The sequence below is a fragment of the Aptenodytes patagonicus genome, chromosome 2 (genome assembly GCF_965638725.1).
Source record: "Aptenodytes patagonicus chromosome 2, bAptPat1.pri.cur, whole genome shotgun sequence".
NCBI lineage: Eukaryota > Metazoa > Chordata > Aves > Sphenisciformes > Spheniscidae > Aptenodytes > Aptenodytes patagonicus.
The window spans coordinates 56,637,366-56,659,978 of record NC_134950.1 but is presented as its reverse complement, the minus strand read 5'-3'; the positions used below and the strand labels follow the sequence as shown (position 1 = coordinate 56,659,978).

Below are 22,613 nucleotides of genomic sequence, written 5' to 3'. Positions count from 1 at the left end.
GCTCTATCTCCCTCCTGTTAAGTTTTGAGTATAGCACAATCGAAAACATGCTGTTTGTTATTCATACTGTGGTGCAGAGTGTTAGGATTTAGCCACATTTTCAATAGCTGAAGTCAAGGTTTAAATAGCACTGAAACTTTTCTTGAGGCTTTGCAGGGTAATGCAATTACTGGGCAGACAAAGACACTTTAAATTAAAGGAATATTGACTTTTGCCTGGTTGAGATGCACAGCTAAGAAAAACAAAATATTAAAATTACAATCTTTTATTATGTATGTTGTAGATTAACAAAGTAAAAGAATCCATATAGTTTTCCTAGTGAAAAAGGCATATATTTTCACAAATGACTGGAATTCTTTTTGTATTCAGAATTCCTTATAACAGAAGAAAAATACTAAAAACCCTTTCAGAGATGTGATTTTAATACCTCACTACTGCAACAGTAGCAATTCTTGTGGCACTGTTAATAGGCCACACCAAGGCTCTAGCTTTGATTTCAGCCCATTGTGTTTAATCTCTAAAGACAGGACTCTTTTTTTCCAAAATTGTTTCTGTTTTCCAGAGTTGCTTCTGAGTGGAAGTGGAGCATCTCTTGTTATACCATAACCATACAAGAAATAAAAGCTTTTTAGCTCAGGAGGGAAGGCTGGAAACTGATAACAACATTGCTGAGAAGCTGTGCTTAACTTCTTTCTGTTGCATGCAGTCGTCTTTAAATTTTATCAGTAGCCTTCAAGCCAAAGTAAAACTTTACTCCTTTTAGAAAATACTAAGGATTCCCGGTCCGGTAGCATTAATCTTGAAATGCTTTGTCTGTTGTTTCGTTATTCCAGTGCACAAAAGCAATACCATTTGAAAGTTCGGTAAAGCCTTTGTGTGAAGATTAATAAGTGGGAAGCAAAACATCCCTTAGACTTTACACAGGCTGCAGAAAAGCCCAGAGCAAAGGTCTAAATCTCCGTCCTTAAAACTTGTGAACCTGGATCATGTTGTTTGGAGTGGTGGTGTTGCTGCCTCGGAGAGCTCCAGTTAAATGTCGTTTTCCACACCAGCCGAGTGTGCGCTGTACAGTTCCTCCTCGCTTCTGGCATTGGGCCAGTTGTCCTCCTGGTTTTGGTCAATTCACAATGCAAAGAGAAGGTTTGGTAACTGGAAGATTTAGTTTACTAACTCTTGTGTTCCTCAGCAATAAAGCATCCAAAGGTGGAGTGAAATAACAGGGTTCATAGAATCATAGAATAGCTTGGGTTGGAAGGGACCTCTAAAGGTCATCTAGTCCAACCCCCCTGCCGTGGGCAGGGACATCTTCAACTAGATCAGGTTGCTCAGAGCCCCGTCCAACCTCACCTTGAATGTTTCCAGGGATGGGGCATCCACCACCTCTCTGGGCAACCTGTGCCAGTGCTTCACCACCCTCAGTGTAAAAAATGTCTTCCTTATATCTAGTCTGTATCTATGCCCCTTTAGTTTAAAGCCATTCCCCCTTGTCCTGTTGCAACAGGCCCTACTAAAAACTTTGCCGCCATCTTTTTTAAAGCCCCCTTTAGGTACTGATAGGCTATAAGGTCTGCAATAAGGTCTCCCCAAAGCCTTCTCTTCTCCAGGCTGAACAACCCCAACTCTCTCAGCCTTTCTTCATAGGAGAGGTGTTCCATCCCCCTGATCATTTTTGTGGCCCTCTTCTGGACCTGCTCCAACAATCCTTGTCTTTCTTATGGTGAGGGCTCCAGAGCTGGACACAGTACTCTAGGTGGGGTCTCACCAGAGCAGAGTAGAGGGGCAGAATCACCTCCCTCGACCTTCTGGCCACGCTTCTTGTGATGCAGCCCAGGATATGATTGGCCTTCTGGGCTGCAAGGGCACATTGCTGGCTCATGTCCAGCTTTTCATCCACCAGCACCCCCAAGTCCTTCTCGGCAGGGCTGCTCTCAATCCCTTCATCCCCCAGCCTGTAGTGATACTGGGGTTGCCCCGACCCAGGTGCGGGACCTTGCACTTGGCCTTGTTGAACCTCGTCAGGTTCACACGGGCCCACTCCTTGAGCTTGTCCAGGTTCCTCTGGATGGCATCCCGTCCCTCAGGCGTGTTGACCGCACCACTCAGCTTGGTGCCATCTGCAAACTTGCTGAGGGTGCCCTCGATCCCACTGTCTATGTCATTGATGAAGATATTAAACAGGACCGGTCCCAATACAGACCCCTGCGGGACGTCACTCGTCACCAATCTCCATCTGGACATTGAGCTGTTGACCACTACCCTCTGGATGTGACCATCTAACCAATTCCTCACCCACCGGACAGTCCACCCATCAAATCCATCCCTCTCCAGTTTAGAGAGAAGGATGTTGTGGGGGACCGTGTCAAAGGCCTTACAGAGGTCCAGATAGATGACATCTGTAGCCCTTCCCGTGTCCACTGATGTAGTCACTCCATCATAGAAGGCCACTAGGTTAGTCAGGCAGGACTTGCCCTTGGTGAAGCCATGCTGGCTGTCTCGAATCACCTCCCTGTCCTCCATGTGCCTTAGCAGAGCTTCCAGGAGGATCTGTTCCATGATCTTCCCAGGCACAGAAGTGAGACTGACTGGCCTGTAGTTCCCCAGGTCTTCCTTTTTTCCCTTTTTAAAAATGGGGGTTATGTTTCCCCTTTTCCAGTCAGTGGGAACTTCACCGGACTGCCACGACTTCTCAAATATGATGGATAGTGGCTTAGCAACTTCATCTGCCAGTTCCTTCAGGACCCGCGGATGGATCTCATCAGGTCCCATGGACTTGTGCACCTTCAGGTGCCTTAGATGGTCTCAAACCTGATGTTCTCCCACAGTGGGTGGCTCTTCATTCTCCCAGTCCCCACCTTTGCCTTCTGCGGCTTGGGCGGTGAGGCTCAAGCACTTGCCGGTGAAGACCGAGGCAAAAAAGTCCTTGAGTACCTCCGCCTTCTCTGTGTCCTGGGTAACCAGGTCTCCCGTTTTGTTCCGGAGAGGGCCCACATTTTCCCTTATCTTCCTTTTATCCCTGACGTACCTATAGAATCTTTTCTTGTTGCCCTTGATGTCCCTGGCCAGATTTAATTCTATCAGGGCTTTAGCTTTCCTAACCTGATCCCTGGCTGCTTGGACAATTTCTCTGTATTCCTCCCAGGCTACCTGTCCTTGCTTCCACCCTCTGTAGGCTTCCTTTTTTGAGTTTGAGTTTGTCCAGGAGCTCCTTGTTCATCCATGCAGGCCTCCTGGTGTTTTTGCCGGACTTCCTCTTTGTTGGGATGCATCGCTCCTGAGCTTGGAAGAGGTGATCCTTGAATATTACCCAGCTTTCTTGGGCCCCTCTTCCCTCCAGGGCTTTGTCCCATGGCACTCTACCAAGCAGATCCCTGAAGAGGCCAAAGTCTGCTCTCCTGAAGTCCAGGGTAGCGAGCTTGCTGTGCGCCCTCCTTGGTGCCCTAAGGATCTTGAACTCCACCATTTTGTGGTCACTGCAGCCCAGGCTGCCCTTGAGCTTCACATTCCCCACCAGCGCCTCCTTGTTGGTGAGAACAAGGACCAGCATAGCACCTCTCCTCGTTGGCTCCTCTACCACTTGGAGAAGGAAGTTATCATCAATGCATTCCAGGAACCTCCTGGATTGCTTATGCCCTGCTGTGTTGTCCCCTGGTTATTGTGGTCAGGGTGCCACGAGGGCCGGGGGCACCCTGAGGGCCAATGGGGGCTCACCGTGGGGTCCGTCAGGGCAGGACCTGACAACCAGGGCCTGTCCCACTCCCCCAGCCAGGAGCAGGGCAGTCAGGGGGCACTGGGGCAGCCCCAGCCCTGGGCATCGGGCACCTCCCTGGGGACAGGCTGAGGTCAGGCAGGGACATGGGCCGGTGGGTGGGCTCAGCTCAGTGCTGGGGGAGCTCTGTGGGTAGCAGGAGACCATCCCTGCTGAGGCAGAGGCTGATGGCCCTGAGGGGCTGAAATGGGGTCCTGGGCTGTGGTGGGAGGAGCCCTAGGCAGTGGGCAGGGACAGACAGGGCTGCAGTGCCTCAGAGCCATGATGACTGATGTGCTGGTGTCAGTGTGGTATGAGAATTTTTTCACAAAATAAATTGTTTTCATTGTATTTTTCTGTATCTCCGACTCTAGGCTAGAAGCTTGTCATGAAACCCTGTATGTTCAGAGACCTGTCTCATACCCATGTCTGTATTTTGCTTGCCTTACGACGTGGCTGATAATCATTACTTCTTTCAAGGCCTGTTCCCCGCCATTTTGAACCTGGCCAGCAATGCTCACATCTCCACCAACGCCACCTGCGGGGAGAAGGGACCGGAGATGTTCTGCAAACTGGTGGAGCACGTCCCGGGACGGCCCCTGCGCAATGCGCAGTGCCGCGTCTGCGACCACCATAGTGCCAATCCCAAAGGCAAGTTTCATGTGGTTTTGTTTTGGTTTCATTGGTCTGTGTGATTCTTTTTGACCCTTCCCCATGAATACAGGGTACACTGGAGTCAAATACTTTTTAGTGTTAGTCTCTCTACTATGTAAGTGAAACGACCTTTGAGCAAAAGGCTGACAGAAAGCGTTAGCACCTTAAATCACCGTTAAGCACCGCAGAGTCCAATGACAGCCTTCTTGTCTAGGGGTAGATTTCAGCTTTTATTTCTTTATGACAGGAAGAAATTGTGCTTAGTGTGAAATAAATGTGGAGGGTCAGAGAAAATGTAGTGAAATGTATTTTCAAGAGATGTTTAATTTTTCGCTTTAAAACAGAGCAGCACCCAATTTCCAGTGCAATTGATGGTACCAATAACTGGTGGCAAAGTCCCAGCATTCAGAATGGGAGGCAATACCACTGGATCACCATCACCTTGGATTTAAGGCAGGTGAGTGTCATTTATTGTATGTAGGATATAAGCCAATGCAATTGCTTGCAGTTCTTCTGTGTTTAGAGGGTAGGATATTTAGCAGTTAGCCGTTTAGTGGCACATAGTTAAACATGGAAAGTTAAAGCTAATATGAACTGATTTTAAACAGAAGTGTTTTTCAATTATTGTTCTAGAACATCTTGGAGATTTCATTCCTATCAGGCTGGAGTGGAAGTGACTATTTTTGTGTGCATGTAGGTCACAGGTTGTTTTAATTCATGGCACAGTAACAATTGTATATGTGTGTATGAGCGTGTTTACACAGGTGTTCCTTCTGTCTTGGTAGCCTTCCTTTGCCTGACCTTGCTGTCTTTTCCCCAGCAGTCCTCTGATACTGTTTTCCTTCACCTTTGATTTCATGCAGGTTACTTGAAGTCTGGGTTATCAAAGACTTATTTTCAAGCAGCAGTGTTTTCAGGGTGTTGTCATAAATGCAGATTTTACATGTGAGGATGCATCTGTTTCTGTTTATTAACCATAACTATCAGCCTGTCACCTGATCATTGTACAGTTTCTTAGTAAAAGAGTAAATGATTTGGAGTAGGACATGGTAGAAACATTTGACATTTACTGTAAGAAAACAGAGCACAATATGCTTCCAAATATGAACTCTTTTGATCCATAGGTATTGTAACTCAGATACTGAGTTTCAGAGGAGGAGAGAAAGGTAAGTGACTGGATGATTATTGTATTCACATCAATTATCTCACAGTAGATCTCAAGTTAAACTCTTCTGTTTAAATTTCTCAGTATATTTGCATATTTACATTAAATATGTAAACCTGTTAATGTAACGTAATGGTCAGATTGAAGTGTCAGAAAGTTCAATTGCAGGATCTCCAGAATCCTGGAATAGAATCATAGAATAATTTGGGTTGGAAGGGACCTTTAAAGGTCATTTAGTCCAATCCCCCTGCCGTGGGCAGGGACATCTTCAACTAGATCAAGTTGCTCAGAGCCTCGTCCAACCTGACCTTGAATGTTTCCAGGGATGGGGCATCCACCACCTCTCTGGGCAACCTGTGCCAGTGTTTCACCACCCTCAGCATAAAAAATGTCTTCCTTATATCTAGCCTATATCTATGCCCCTTTAGTTTAAAGCCATTCCCCCTTATCCTGTCGCAACAGGCCCTGCTAAAAGGTTTGCCGCCATCTTTTTCATAAGTCCCCTCACAGACTTTCACTATTCCCACAGCTGAGGGATATCCTTCAGGACTAGAAAGCAAAACACGTATAAAATGGGGCAAAGTTAGTGTTGCTGAAAGAAAAGTTGATTTGCCACTTTCTGTGCTTCTCTTCTGACTGATTCTGATCGGAAGAAATGTTCTATATTATATCTTCTATGAACTTTTGCTGTGAGTTGTTCTGAAGGGTTAGGGCTTATATCTCTAAAACAGTGATTTCTGACCCTGGGGAGGCTGGAACTGTCTGGGCAAAAGTTGGTTCCTGTGTTTTGGCACTTTACAGCAAAGCTGGGAGGTATTCATCATTCTTAGGCAGGAGGCTGCTGAACTGTACAGAGCATTTGCTAATTGTGCTGGTTTTGGCTGGGGTAGAGTTAATTTTCTTCATAGTAGCTAGTATGGGGCTCTGTTTTGGATTTGTGCTGGAAACAGTGTTGATAACACAGGGGTGTTTTTAGTTATTGCTGAGCAGTGCTTACACAGAGTCAAGGCCTTTTCTGCTCCTCACACCACCCCGCCAGCGAGTAGGCTGGGGGTACACAAGGAGTTGGGAGGGGACACAGCCGGGACAGCTGACCTCAACTGACCAAAGGGATATGCCATACCATATGACATCATGCTCAGCAATAAACACGGGGAGGTTGGCCAGGGGTCCGCTGCTCAGGGACTGGCTGGGCATCGGTCAGTTGGTGGTGAGCAATTGTTTTTATTTGCATCACTTGTCTTTCTTGGGTTTTATTTCTCTCTCTCTGTTATTTTCCTTTTAATTACAATTTATTATATTATTATTATTATTATTTTTATTCCAATTATTAAACTGTTCTTCTCTCAGCCCATGAGTTTTCTCACTTTTACCCTTCCAATTCTCTTCCCCCCATCCTGCTGGGGTGGCGGGAGCGAGCGAGCGGCTGTGTGGTGCTTGGTTGCTGGCTGGGGTTAAACCACGACAGTCCTTTCTGGCGCCCAATGTGGGGCTCAAAGGGTTTGAGGTAATAACAGATTGACCAGAGCATATTAGAAGGGATTTATATCTGTTAACAGTTGCGGGTCATGATTTTGATTCATCTGTTCTCAATATTAGTTTATCTGATCTGCACCATGCTTTTTTTTTTTTTGCTTTACATGTTAAAAGATTGGTGTTGGCTTTTGCAGTTTGCTGTGCTCTGTAGTGATTAGTGATGTTTTGCCTGGGAGATTTGTTATTAAAACACTGGCCTTGAGCTTAACCTGGTATTTGGGCTCTGTACTGAAGCCATTACCGTACTTCAGATACCATCTCATGGAGACAATTAACAATTATATTTCTTTCTATGAGAGGTTTTTTGTGGAGGAAATACAGAATGGCATCTTTGGTACCTTCTTCTGTGATGTTTTCTCCCTCATTACAATAACTTCTCAATATCTTGAACGTCCTTGGGTAGTTAAAATACATCTATTGGTCTTTCTTAGGAATATTGCTTTGGTTTTGTCTAAGGGTAACAAGCAATTTAGGAATATGACCCAGGCTCCGCGAGAGTATGGTCATGGGTGGCTCAGCATGTGGGAGAATATGGGCAGTTATCTAGAGAACTTCTCACCTCCAATGGTCTGGAACTCCACTCCCAAACAACTACAGGATCCTGATGAAGTGATAGAATGTTTGAAAAAAAAATGCCATGGCTATTCCAAAGAGGCACAGCCTACCGCACTGTGCTGGGCCCTGGCCAGCATCTACCAAACGCTGCTCGATATTATGCAGCACCCTCAGGGAGAAGAGAGGGAAAACAAACCAACAGACACTATGGCTAAACCAGACACTATATCAGTCGCCCCTATAACTAAAAAGAAACAACGGAAGCGGAAGTCAGCTCGTTTAGTAAGGGATGAAGAAGCTTCTCCTAAGAGGGAGCAGGAGAAAGAATCAGAAGAGGCAGCCTATTCTGCAGCAGAGCAGTCACAAGAACAGGAGGAGGAAGAGACTGAAATCATAAATGAGACAGAAACCACCTGATCCCTATCCCTAAGTGAGCTGTGAGATATGTGAAAAGATTTTAGCCATCAACCAGGTGGGCTAATTCTCAGCTGGTTACTCCAGTGTTGGGATATTGGGGCCAGTAGTCAGGAATTACAGGGTAAGGAAGCCCGGCAGCTAGGATTCCTTGCTAAGGATAAGGCCATTGACAAAGGGATTGGAAAAAAGCAGGAGTCCTCAGTCTTTGGCGGCGACTCCTGTCAAGTGTGAAGGACAGGTATCCCTTCAAGGAAGAACTTGCAAATTCCCTAAGCAAATGGACCAACATTGAGGGAGGTATCCAGTATTTAAGGGAATTAGCCGTGATGGAGGTGATCTATAACAGCCTGGATAATGACCAGGCATCCAAAGACCCGGATGAAATCCGGTGCATGCAGTCCATGTGGTGAAAGTTTGAATGAAATGCACTGACGTCATACAACCACACCCTGGCGATAATGAGCTGGACAGACACAGAGGCACCAACTATAGATGAACTGTCCAGACAGCTCCGAGAATATGAAGATAATCTCGCTTCCTCCCTGTGGGCCTTTGTCTTGGCTGTGGACAGACTGACCCAAAAAACGTCTGCGCAAGCCGAGAAGGGTAGGTCTTCCTCACATACTCCAACTACGGCCTCAGCTATTAAGAGTCAGCCTTTTTCTGTTCAAGGGAAAGGGTACTGGTGGTGCACACTATGTGCAACCCTGTGGTTCTTCCTGTGTGACCAGGGGGAGGACATGAGGAAGTGGGATGGTGAACCTACCTGGAGACTAGAAGCTCGGGTACAGGAGCTGCAAGGAAAAACAACAGCCAAAAAGCATCCATCCAGGAAAATTACTGCTGCAATGTCTGTTGGGCAGAGTAGAAGGGCTGATCGTACTTTTGAACCTGATAAAGGGACTTCTGCTTTGCAGTTACAAAAATCAAGTAACGAAGACTCCGACCAGGAATAGAGGGGCCCTGCTTTTGGCCAGGTGGAGGAAAGGGACAACTGGGTTTGCTGGACTATGTGGATTCGATGGCCTGGCATGTCAGCCCCATAGGAGTATAAAGCTCTAGTGGACACCGGTGCACAGTGTACTCTAATACCATCAGATTACAAAGGGGCAGAATCCATCTGTATTTCTGGAGTGGTGGGAGCATCCCAAGAACTGTCTGTGTTGGAGGCTGAGATAAGCCTAGCTGGGAATGAGTGGCAAAAGCATCCTATTGTGACTGGTCCGGAGGCTCCATGTATCCTTGGCATAGACAACCTCAGGAGAGTATACTTCAAAAACTCAAAAGGGCTTTTGGTATAGCTGCCTTGAGTACGGAGAAGGTGAAACAGTTGTCTAGCTTGCCTGGTCTCTCAGAGGATCTGTCTGTGGTGGGGTTGCTGTGGGTTAAAGAACAGCAGGTGCCAATTGCTACCATGACAGTGCACTGGCAGCAATATCGCACCAATTGAGACTCCCTGGTTCCCATTCATAAGTTGATCCAGTGACTGGAGAGTCAAGGAGTGATCAGTAAGACTCATTCACCCGTTAACAGTCCCATATGGCCAGTGCAAAAATGTAATGGAGAGTGGAGGCTAACATTGGCCTGTCGTGGCCTGAACGAAGTCATACTGCCGCCGAGTGCTGCTGTACCAGACATACTAGAACTGCAATATGAACTGGAGTCAAAGGCTGCCAAATGGTATGCAACAATTGATATCGCCAATGCATTTATCTCAATCCCTTTGGCAGCAGAGTGCAGGCCACAGTTTGCTTTCACATGAAGGGGTATCCAGTACATCTGGAACCGACGGCCCCAGGGGTGGAAACACAGTCCTACCATTTGTCATGGATTGATACAGACTGCATCGGAACAAAGTGAAGGTCCCAAACACCTGCAGTATATTGATGACATCATTGTGTGGGGCAACACAGCGGAAGAAGTGTTTGAGAAGGGGAGAAGAATAATCCGGATTCTTTTGAAAGCTGGTTTTGCTATAAAACGAAGTAAGGTCAAAGGACCTGCACAGGAGATCCAGTTTTTAGGAATAAAATGGCAAGATGGATGTCGTCATATCCCAATGGATGTAATCAATAAAATAACAGCTATGTCTCCACTAACTAGCAAAAAAGAAACACAAGCTTTCTTAGGTGTTGTGGGTTTTTGGAGAATGCATATTCCAGGTTATAGTCTGATCGTAAGCCCTCTCTATCAAGTGACCTGGAAGAAGAACGACTTTGAATGGGGCCCTGAGCAGCAGCAAGCCTTTGAACAAATTAAACGGGAGATAGTTCATGCAGTAGCCCTTGGGCCAGTCTGGACAGGACAAGATGTGAAGAAGGTGCTTTACACCTCAGCCAGCGATAACGGCCCCACCTAAAGCCTCTGGCAGAAAGTGCCTGGAGAGACTTGAGGTCGACCTAGGGTTTTGGAGCCAGGGATATAGGTGATCTGAAGCCTGTTACACTCCAACTGAAAAAGAAATGTTAGCAGCATATGAAGGAATTTGAGCCACTTACACCATGTAGTTGGTACTGAAGCACAGCTCCTTTTGGGACCTCGATTGCTGGTGCTGGGCTGGATGTTCAAAGGGAGGGTCCCCTCTACGCATCATGCAGCTGATGCTACATGGAGTAAGTGGGTTGCACTGATAATGCAACGGGCTCGAATGGGAAACCCCGACCGCCCGGGAATCTTGGAAGTGATCATTCGGCCAGATCAAGATTCGGCCAGAGGGCTGAATCTTCGGAGTGTCACCAGAGGAGGTGGGAGTCCAATGTGTACCTCAAGGTGATTTAATCCTGAGTGAAAACAATCCATGATTTGAGTTGCATGTTATGGGAATTACTATAGCAGGAATGCCTCATTGCTAGCCAGGCTAGGAGCAAGGGGAGGAGTTCACTGCAATGTTAAAGCTTATAACCTGGCCCAAAGGGACTGGGGTGGAGATTGTAATGGAAATACCTTTAAATTGTTGTAACCCAGGATTTGAGTTGCATGTTACAGGAATTACTATAGCAGGAACCACCTGAACCAATGGAGGACAAGCCTTACAAGAAGCAGTGCAAGTGCAGCAGTGACCCGACCTGAGCTGGCTTTGGTGCCCAATAACTCCACGCAACACACCACCTCTCCTGTCCTGAGTGACCACCATCACAGATGGAGCCCAAAGTCATGGACTAAATGAACTCAGTGGACATTTATGGACTTTTTTACAGACATTTCACAGGGGTGGTCCATAGACTAGGGGAATGATATCTGTGTATCATATCAAAGGATGGGAAGGGGGGGTGGTGGTTAATGAGGATGTATTGGATAGTGTGGGACCTGAGCATGCTGTAAATGGTATGGAATAAGGGTAGGAGAATGTGCTGGTTTTGGCTGGGGTAGAGTTAATTTTCTTCATAGTAGCTAGTATGGGGCTATGTTTTGGATTTGTGCTGGAAACAGTGTTGATAACACAGGGGTGTTTTAGTTACTGCTGAGCAGTGCTTACACAGAGTCAAGGCCTTTTCTGCTCCTCACACCACCCCGCCAGCGAGTAGGCTGGGGGTACACAAGGAGTTGGGAGAGGACACAGCCGGGACAGCTGACCTCAACTGACCAAAGGAATGTTCTATACCGTATGACACCATGCTCAGCAATAAACTAGGGGGAAGGTTGGCCAGGGGTCCGCTGCTCAGGGACTGGCTGGGCATCAGTCAGTTGGTGGTGAGCAATTGTTTTTATTTGCATCACTTGTCTTTCTTGGGTTTTATTTCTCTCTCTTTGTTATATTCCTTTTCATTACAATTTTTTATTATTATTATTATTATTATTATTATTATTATTATTATTATTATTATTCCAATTATTAAACTGTTCTTCTCTCAGCCCACGAGTTTTCTCACTTTTACCCTTCCAATTCTCTTCCCCCCATCCTGCTGGGGTGACGGGAGCGAGCGGCTGTGTGGTGCTTGGTTGCCAGCTGGGGTTAAACCACGACACTAGTTTATTAGTTTGTTGGTTAGACATGGAAGTATCAGAAGTCTCCTACCCTGCTCCAAGAAAAGGCAAAATAACTTCTGAAGAAAACGTGTTTTTTTTGGCTTTTTCTTGTTGTTTTGCTTTGAACAGATCTATGCGTTGGCCTATCTTAAGCTGTTTGAAAATCATAGCTCAACAATCCATTATTAATATGGAGATGCTTCTGAACTCTGGAATAAACTTTGTTACTAACTAAGAAATGCATACTTGAGGTGTACAGTTAGAAACAAGCTTTTGCAAGATCTTTAGACCCTGCTTGAAAGTTATTTTAATGATTAAAACAGAAGGTTTAACTTTTATGTTTTAAAATGAAGCATAGGTTAAACAAGTGCCTAGTTTGCTCTTTAATTAGAAAGCAGAACTGTTAATAAAATAATCACAGGGTATCTTTTGTCAGTTGCAGACGATTTGGATAGGACTTTCTTGTTTGAAGAGTTGGCTTTGTGTTTGGTTTGTAAATGGACAAACAGGAAGGAAAAATGAAGGAGGGAATGCCTTACTTTTTATCCTCCTAGAACATTTTCACTTTGGAAACAGACCAGCTGAGCTGCCCTCTGAATCTTTTATTCTCCAGCTTTAGTGCTGTTGATGTTTCACCAAATACCTATCTTTCCTCTCCTGACCCGTGCTCAGTTTCACTAACTCGATTTGAAAAGTTTCCCCCAAGGGGCCTTTCTTCTGTGTTTTCCTTAGAGACCTTGAGAGAGAGAAGGCATCTAGGGCTATGCAAACTGAATGTAAATTACCGCTCTGTGAGAAAGGATTTGGTTAATAGAGATCGCTTGAAGTCAATAAGTTATTAGAGCTGACTTGGTGTGCTTACTTTAAGCGAGTCAGCACAAGTAAAGAGTAACAAAAGAAAAGTGTATGAAGGCCCTTAGTGATTTTAGTAACTGTTTACTTCATAAATTTGCTTGAGAATGAGTTAAAATACTCTTCTAGGACCTTTAAAAGTATTCCTGAAAGTCAGTACCTGTAACTATATGTGCTGCGATATCTCTTTAGCATTGGTACTTTTTATTACATTTCAATCTTTGTGCATTAAATCTGTCAAGTGTATTAAAGTAAATCTGTCCTTTAACTTTCCTTGCCAGAATATAGAATATATTCACACCTCTTTGTGGTGTGAAGAATGACCATCTGGTCATTATTTATGTTTTTTGAGTAATTACCAGAAGTTCTAGCAGTAAGAGGAATGGATTGTTTCTTGGGATTGTTACCAATGTGCAGTTTAGAGATAAAATCCAGCAGTCGGGTTGGTGAGTGCTAGAACATAGCCTTGGCTGGCAAATATGGGGAAGATTCCCTTAGCTGGTGAAAACTGGCTCCACTCCAATTTACCCTAAGTGAAGTTTTGGCCACAGTCTGTGTCCTGTGTCCTGTATTTGGCTGTATTCATCTCTTGGCTCAAAGTTGAAGGGAGCAGAGGAAATTCTTTCAGCTAATATTCTACCTTGCACTTAGTTTATTTAGTCTAAAACCAGTTTGACTGAAGAGCAGTTTGATGGAATTGCTTTAAGACAAGAGGGCTGGCTAAGAAAATCAGTATTGAAACTGCTGTTTTGATCTTTCTCCTTTGCAGTCTCTGTGCCATTTATAACTAAGGCTAAGCATTCTGTAAGGGTAGCCAGTGGGTACCTCATGATTTTTTAGCTCACGTGGATCATAACAACTAGGTACATGTATTCTGGTGTGCTTTTCAGTCTTTCCAGGACCCAGATGTATGATAGTCTTTCCTCTCCCCGCCCCCCCCGCCCCTTTCCATTAAAAGTATGGCAAAGTTCCAGGACTGGGGAAAGAGTAGTTTAGCAATGAGGTGTAGTATTGATGTACAAAATACCAAGATTTGATTTATGACCTTGTGCTTCCTACACTGGCAATTCTACAGAAACAAAATGCACAGCAGCAGTTTTAGATAAAAACAGCATTTTTGCCTGTGTTTGACTCCTCTGGACAGCTACTTTGTGAAATTATAACAAATTAAAATAAATGCTGACTATTATAAATGTCAGCAGTGTGCTCGGGCTAGCTGTAAAATATTTCTCTGTCACACCATTAAATGAAGAATATTCTCCTCAGTTTTATTACCATGCTTCAGACTTTTAGTGGTATTTAAGGGTACTTTGTACTAGGCATAGCAGAAAGACAGAAGTTTGTATATCACAAAGTTCTTGAATTGTAAAGCAAGACCAGTTGTTCTTGGAAGACTCCTATTATCAAGTTGAGAAAACATCTTCACTTCTGATTAAGTCATAGCTCATGAATATTTCATGAGTACTGGATTACCACTCCGAGGCTGATGTAAGAGTAACTTCTGGTTTCTGCTATTAGAAAGTAAAAAATAATGTAAATATTATAATACAATTTTTACAGAGCTTTTATCTTGAAATCAATTGGGAAGAAGAGATTTCTGTAAGGACAAATCCTTTGCTGACGTAAAAAGATATTATTCTGTTGACTTCACTGGACCAGTGCTAATTTATTGTACATGGCAAGCTTCCTTAAAAGTCTTTTGTGGCTTTGTAAAACTGACGATGCAAGATTCAGGGTGCTCATCTGTACATTCTTACAATACACTTCTTGAGTAAAGTGAATTTTTCTTCTATTCCAAAACAATGGTTGCACATAATGAATCAAAATCTTACAGAAAAGATAATTTAGAAGACTAGAAATTTTAAGGGGTTTGGTGTATTTTGCACTTTTAACATCACAGACTCCTCGAAGCAAAATGTTGCAAGCAATTGCTAGGTCTCACAGTCTCTAATAAGAGCCTGAATCCATCTTTATCCCTTAAAAAGGTATTTCTGTGAACAATATAGGCTGATACTGAGAATATCCCTTCATATAGTCTTCTACTCTTTGAGAGTTTGGACAGATTAATTTAGACTTTTTGGACAGTAAAACAAAATCTGAGAAAAAGAGGCTTTTCTGGTAACCAGGTTTATATGTGTTGGCAGCACTGAACAGAATGGATTTTTCAGTTTCACTTAAAATGTGGAGTAATGTTAGTTGTAACAAACATTTTCACCACAGGTCTTGTCATGCTATTTTGAAAAACATACTTGGCTGTTTTTTAGATTCCCTTTCTGCACTCGTCCTGAAGGAAAGATTTAGCTGAATTTATAAAACTAGGAGGAACCAGTCTGCCAAGAGTCTTGCATTCCTCCAGGCTTGTTCATTTTGCAGTCTTCTGCATTATACGGTTTACATTATGCCAGTGTGATTTCAGTAAGGTATGCAATAGGACACTGAAAGTGACCCTGAGGTCCTAAAATCATATCCTCCTTTCAGGTTTTTTCAAGGTCAGGTAGAGTTTGGATTTGAATTGGGGTGTAGATTTGAAGTAGCAGTTGGTACCTCCATTCTTAATAGGTTAAACATTTCTGAAATTTAGAAAAAAAAATAATGTGTTGGGACTCATCTTTCCCTTTAACTTTTCGCTTTTGGAGCCTGGGGCTCAAATACTCATAGATATGAAAAGACAGAATCTTCCCTTATAGTTGTCTCCATTCGTGTAAATTGAAAAGTATAACTGGGAGTCTTTATCCAAAAAGACTACCAGGAAAACTGTGCTTGCCGGGGCATGTATCTGTGTGCGTTGTAGAGCGCTGACCATGCCCTTGGAAATGGGGACTTTTGGCTAGCATCTGCTGCATGGCCACTGCCAGTCTTGAGCAAAAAAATATGCAAAATTTCTTGATGAATGGGGAGAAGAGTTAATTTATAAATCTGTTTCAAGAATAATGCGCTTGGTGTTGCTGGTTCTGCATTCAGGGAAACAAGGTCATTAGAAAGTCTAAATAAAACAGAAGTGACTTGTTCCATTGGCATTGCTGCTACGAAGAAGAGGTTCTTCAGTACAAATTATTTGGCTGGTCCTTACTGTTGGGATTGAAATCCCTGTAAAATGACACTTTTAATCTATGCCATTCCTGTGGCTGTTTGAGAATTGCTAACTTGCTTTGGCTTGCCCTTTTTACCCTTGTAGCTCAATAAGGAAATGAGTTCTGGGAAAGCTATACAGTCAAATTAAAGTGTACAAATCATTAGCTCTTGCCACACAGCTCAAGTTTATCACGTGGCTGGTTAGTGGACACTGCATGGATGTGGAAAGTGGAAAGAAATTGCCTTAAGTGATGTTCAAACCTGAAGAATTTATAAAAGTAAGTATCTGTAAAGAAGTGCTCTGAGGATGTTGGAAAATCAGCTTGCATTACATAGAGTTCCTGGTTCAGATCCATTTTGGGTTGCAGAGGCAGTGGGATATGAGGTCTGTGAAACCCCTGCCTGCTGAGATTCCTTAAAATGTCTTCATCTGCAAACACTGGGAACACCTTAATCCCTTCAGCTTCATTCCCTTGCTTGGGAACATAATCCCTGAGAATATAACTCCTACTGATAGGTTGTCTTGTGATTTCTTGACTGCAGGAGCATGTATACAATATTCTTTCATTTCTGTATTTAACCTATATTATTTCAGGGGCTGACAAATTTTCCTGGAGTTCCTGATACTCATTATCCCGTGAATTTACCTCTGAAGTATTTTTGGGTACCTATGGGTTATGTGTGTAAATGGAAGAGAGTTGAGAGGATCTGGGGGAAAAGAAGGCAATGGTTTTCTGCACTGTGCATACTTAAATGTTTATAGAACCATTCACTGATTTTTGAATGCCTCTTTTGGGTTCATAGTGTCAAATGTCTTCATTTCAGCTGTTGGTGAACTGTAGGCATGCAGGAAAAATCAATCCCTAGATGTCTTGAGTACCAGACATGGCTGCTATTTTTCTGGAAAAATGTTGACTTGAAAAGATTTAATTTATTGAATTGTGCATTGAATATGTGCCTAGTTGCTGTGAAAATTTTTATCTTTAACTGGCTTTTCCCTCCACTCCCCCCTCACCAAGAAACTTGATATTTAAAATAAATTTAACTTGCATACTCTTGTGAATATCTCTTCTGCAGCAGTGGCTGAGTTAGTTTGTGATGAAGGATAGCTCATTGTTACTAGTTGGAGCTGGATTTAAAACTAGCTACATCAGCTGCAGACTATAATGGGTCTTGAAAAATCTCACAGTAATCAAAAGTAGATCATTTGTTGTTCAGCCAACTGTGTAATAAGTAGGGAAGTAGTTTAGTTGGTGACAGCAAGCAGAGAGGGAAAATAAATAAATAAAAGACACATAAGAGTGTTTGAGGAAAATTTTCTACCATGGCATTGGAAAAAATTTGGGGTTCCAGTCTTGCATCTTTTATGCATTTGAGAGAGATAACTGACTTCAAAGGGACTTGGAGGTGCATAGCAGTTCCTAAGCTCAGTCAATAAAACTTCCCTAGTTTTAATTGTTTTCTGCAGTTTTCTTCTGTGGTGGAGAAAATACCCATACAAGTGACTCTTGTCACATACAAGTGTCTTCAGGTTAGGAGTACTGAAAAGATGATACTGAAATGATGATACCCCAGATTCTGCTTGTGCATAACCCAGTGTGAAACAGGTATATAACTCAACTACCGCTAACTGAATCAATGAAATCCAGGTTGTATGTAGGGAATACAGTTGCTTGACTTGGAGTCTGCCCAAATTTTGTTTTTTTTCCCTTACAAGCATGTATTTTAGCATTTTTTTTCAGTTGGAGCTTGTTGGCTTGATGTAAGTGTTATTTAAGAAGGGCTCTTCTCTTCATGGAAGCTGGATTATAATTCTTGGTATTCACTTAACTTCGATCAAATTTTAAGATTGTGCTGAACAACAGAGGATACACAGATCCCAGAGAGATTTTATTTCTAAGACTTTGTGGCTGTGACTAAACAGTGGGCTGGCTTCTCTTTTTGTTTGCTTCTGCTTGCGTTGCTGAAATGTTGTATAAGCCAGTAGACAAAATCCTCAGTTTGTGTAAATTTTCATATTTATTGAAACAACTGGAAATATTCTGTTTGTATGTGCTTGTTGTCTCAAAGGATAAAACTGGAGTACCTGAAAAGAAAATCAGACCAAGTGAATATCATGTTCTAAGTTACGTCTGATTTTAATAAAAACTGAGATTGTTTGACTTTTTTTAAGGTATTAAATCTAGTAAGTCAGAATTTGAAGATAAGTATCACCAATTTTTTTTTCCTTCTCATGTCTGCAAGGTCTCCTCAGCAAAGCTCTGTTCACTTAAAGAATGTTTTGTTTCAAAAGTAGTTTCCTGAATGGCACACACAATGCAATTACTATTTATCTCTGTTATTTCCCCATTTGACAAAATCAAAATCTGCTTTTATGTGGCAAGTGCTATTCTTGCTCTAGCTTTAATCTGTATTGCAAAAAAACCCCAAACCCTAAAAAAAAATTAAATTTAAAATGTCTGAAAGAACTAATTGTGGCCAAATTGGAGCTCAACACAGTATTAATACTGCACATGCAGGCAGTCTGCTCAAGTGAGAATACATACCTCTGAGATGGTTGAATAATATGGCATTTTTCTTTCATCTAAATATGGCTTGATACTATAGTGCATGTAAAACATTAAACTCCTATATAGAAGTCTTATCAGTTTGCAAAGACAGCCTTTTTAAGTGAGGTGATGTAGCAGGTATTAGGTAAGGAAGAAGATAGTAGCTTTGCAGTAAGTGCACTTCAGTGTTAGTGTCTAATGCTAGTTGGGGGCCAGTATAGGTTATCTAGCTGCCATGACAAGGTCATTTAAAAGGTGATATAAACTTAATTACTGCCCTGCCTACTCACAGAAGTGCTGAACAGTGCTGTTGTGTGGATGGGGATTTCCCTTTGGATCCAGGATTGTTAAAAAATTAGTCAAGATTAGTCAAGATACCTGTATAGCTTAGAGAGTACACACCTTAAAAAAGCTACTATTCTTAAATAAGGTTATTGTGCTTATATTTGTCACACTCATCTTATTCGTCTCTGTGTGTTTTCAGCAGTGCCTGTAAATAGTCTTCTGCTTAAATAACTTTAACACAGAATGAAAATGGAATGCACAGAGATTTTTAATATAGGGTGTAAAAAGCTTATCAGAAATGCTGTTACTGAGAGGATTAAACTCCCAGCTAAAATGTGAAACAAAGACTTGTTTGGGTTGCAGCTGTTTTGAAAAAAAACCACCAACCCACTTCTTTGAAGCCCTCAGTGGTTCAGAAAAGCTAAATAGCACATTTCCCATAGAAAGAATGTTATACCCAAGTAATCCTGAAATGTACAATGTAGGTATAGATTTCAGCTATTACATTAACACAGAATGATGCACTGAATACGTTTGGTCTTTTCTTAGTCACATAAACAAATTTTTTGTTGTAATGTTGAGAATTTTGACAAAAAAAAGATACATATTTCTGTTAGCAAAAGATTAGACTGGCCTTTTGTCAAAAGTTTGTGCAAAAATTTTAGCCAGAGTCACTGTACCAAATTTGTGCCAAACCATATACTGCTTTTAAAATTTGAGTTTAGTACCCAATTGGCTTCCAGTGGTCTTTAACAGCATAATGAAGTGTTAAAATTTTCTTTTTGCATTTTTTTAGGTCTTTCAAGTTGCATATGTCATCATCAAAGCTGCTAATGCTCCACGACCTGGAAACTGGATTTTGGAACGCTCCATAGATGGCACAGAGTTCAGACCATGGCAGTACTATGCAATTAGCGATACTGAATGTTTAACTCGTTATAATATTACGCCAAGAATTGGGCCGCCAACTTACAAGAGAGATGATGAAGTGATCTGCACCTCCTATTATTCCAGACTAGTTCCCCTGGAACATGGAGAGGTATGTTTGCTTTTGCACTTGCGGTTTGTGAGTAAGAACATGGACTGATAGCAATTTGAAAATGTTTGGATTACAGTTACAGAGTTAATCACCCTCAGCACTACCAGATCATCTGTTATTCTTCTTTAATGATACTATCTTTACATCGTGTACCAGTACAGCAAACGTTTAAATGTTGGGATGAAACATGTCTTTGGCTCTATGTATTCCCGTTACTAAACTCTTTGTTGTCTCTCTCCACATAATTTGATGGTAGCTATTAGCTGTGAATTATTAGTTGCTTTATCCTGAAAGACTATAACAGAGGCTCTATCTTTTGCCAGGTTTTTCGTTTAATAAACCCCTGTGTGAGGAACACCTGGTTGTGTGAGATAAAGCTGCAAACACTATTGAAGTGCTCGGCACAGCTGGAACTCCTAAACAAGCCTTGGCGTTGTTTCAGGGATGTAGCATAATTAAAAGAGCTACGAGTTGTGCAGCCTCACTGTTGATTGTTCTTTCTTTTAACAAACTCTATTCATGGTACTTGGGTAATTTATTACATAGAGGCAGCCACATAATGAAATGATACATTAAAACCAGCGGTTATTCTATTGTGAATGCTATAATGTAAGAGCGTGATAATAAATGCAGCGTTATCCCACGGAGAATGCTAGTAACTCTTGGCTTAATAGAAGCCAATATGTTTTTAGTTCTTGGATAAAAAAAAGAGTGGAGTGTATGCAGCTAAGGGCTAAAGTGTGTCAAACTTCTTCACATAAACATAAACTATGTTTCAGCAAGAAAAAAAACAATGAAATTCAGTAACATCAAGTCCCATTCACTTTAATCAAGTGTTTATTGCAGTGATGTAAGCATATGCCCCACAGATCAGATGGAACAGACAAAGAAACTTAACCTGTTTCTTCACACTGTTAACCAGAAAGCCCTTAGGTTGACTCTGTATGAACAGTGCCTCTTGTAATGTATGTCTGATGTCTAATAGGCCATACAACTCCAAACCCAGGAATGCCAGAGATTCGATTTAGTGACATTTTTTTCTCATTTATTTTTCCTGATGTACACAGAATTAATTGGGTGATACTATCCAGAACATTGCTTTTTTTCTGAGTGCAGTAACATAAAAACATAACATAAGAACATAAAAAATGACAGAATTAAATTGCTGTGTACTACATAAAAACTGTCATTCACAAAGGACAGGCTGCTCCTTCATAGCTGGAATGGCAGACAGACAGCAATATTCCCTGCACAGAGTATCTCACAACCTGTATTAGTGAATCTTCTCACCCTTTTGAAAATACATATATTTACTGCTCTGTAATTGGTTCTGGCCAACCTATTGAACTTAAGTATGGGGCTATAGGAAGTCCTGCAGACCAGCTGATCTCTACAAGCACTTGCCTTGTATCCAGCATTTGTTAGCATCCCAATGTTCCGCAGTCAGCTTGTAGTGACCTGGTGTGAAAGAACTGGTAGGGTAAAAGGACCACATGTCTAAATGTGGATGTCACTTAATAGTAACATTTTTTTGCCAAATCAGACATTTTGCCAGTTTGGCTGCTAGATTTTTCACAGGTTTGAAGAGGTATAGCTGCTCTATTGTAAGCTCTGTTGTTTATCTAATTTATACTGCTTGAGGATCTGCTTCCAGAAATTTATATAATGAAGTCAGGGCTCACGATGAATTCCAAGGCTTAAACTACAGTTGTTTGGAAATGGTCTTGAATTATGGAGGGACAAGTAAGCCAAAAATATATAGTACAAATATATCAGTGTATATAAGCCACATATAAGCAATATATTAGCCAAATATAGCAGTGTACATGGAGAATCACTCTTTTTCTTCCTTAGTGTCTTAGTATCTATCCCTACTGTTTCTTCCTTTTCTTGCTAGGAAAGATTCCTCTGTTGTCTCGATAGAAATTACAGTGTATTATTACAGAATTTCTAGTGGTCAAGCCAGTAGATAACTTTAGAGGTAAAATGTAAATAATGTTTTACATTTCATCACTTGAAGGCACTATTCATGAGTAGAGAGAATATGTATTACCAGAGAATTGGAAATTTAGGCAGGAAAGACTATGTAAAATGAAATGACACGTCACACAGGAGGTGAGGCCAGTTGGTTGTAACAGGCCTTTTTGGATCCTTAAATCTCTGGAGTCGAAGTGATAAAAAGGAAACACAACATGCTAGAACTTCCAATGCCATGGTTGGGTCCTCGTCTCTTTGTTGTGAAAATCGAAGGATTGCAGTAAGCCCAGCAAATTCTACATCTGTAGTTAAGGGTAAATGAGAGTAGAATGAGGCACCCCATGCTAAAGTTGGGCTCGTCTATAGTGAGTATATATGTATGTATTTCTTCAGTTGAAGCAGTGCAGTGATATTTGAATATTTGGCCAACAATTGTGTCTTGTAATTCCCAGCAGAAAACATGACTTCTGAATGAATATACTTCTGAATGAATCACGACTAGTTTGTCTACAGAGAAACAGACTGAGATGGGGTGGGCATGTTCAGTCTTCAGTTGCATAAAAGGGTAGAAGGAGGAATAATCTGTTCTGCATGTCTGTGACAGAATGAAAAAAGTGATCTGAAATTGCAACAAGGAAAACATAGTTTAGAGATTAGGAGCATTTCTAACAATAAAGCCAGAAAGGGCTGGAGTAGATTGCCTTGGAGGATTGTAGAGTCACCACCAACAGTAGTCTTCAAGAACAGATTGGTCAAACGTCTAATTAAAGTCTAGTAAATCCTGCTTTGGGGTAGGAAACG

The 22,613-nt window shown here is 42.1% G+C and overlaps 1 protein-coding gene across 1 annotated transcript in view; it reads left to right on the top strand.

The window, feature by feature from the left end:
- Positions 1 to 22,613, top strand: part of LAMA1 (laminin subunit alpha 1) — a 120,482-nt gene that overhangs the window by 21,453 nt on the left and 76,416 nt on the right. The window contains exons 2-4 of the mRNA XM_076328962.1: positions 4,226 to 4,396; positions 4,744 to 4,856; positions 19,593 to 19,835. Coding sequence (XP_076185077.1) covers positions 4,226 to 4,396; positions 4,744 to 4,856; positions 19,593 to 19,835 — 527 coding nt within the window. The remainder of the gene's footprint in view (positions 1 to 4,225; positions 4,397 to 4,743; positions 4,857 to 19,592; positions 19,836 to 22,613) is intronic.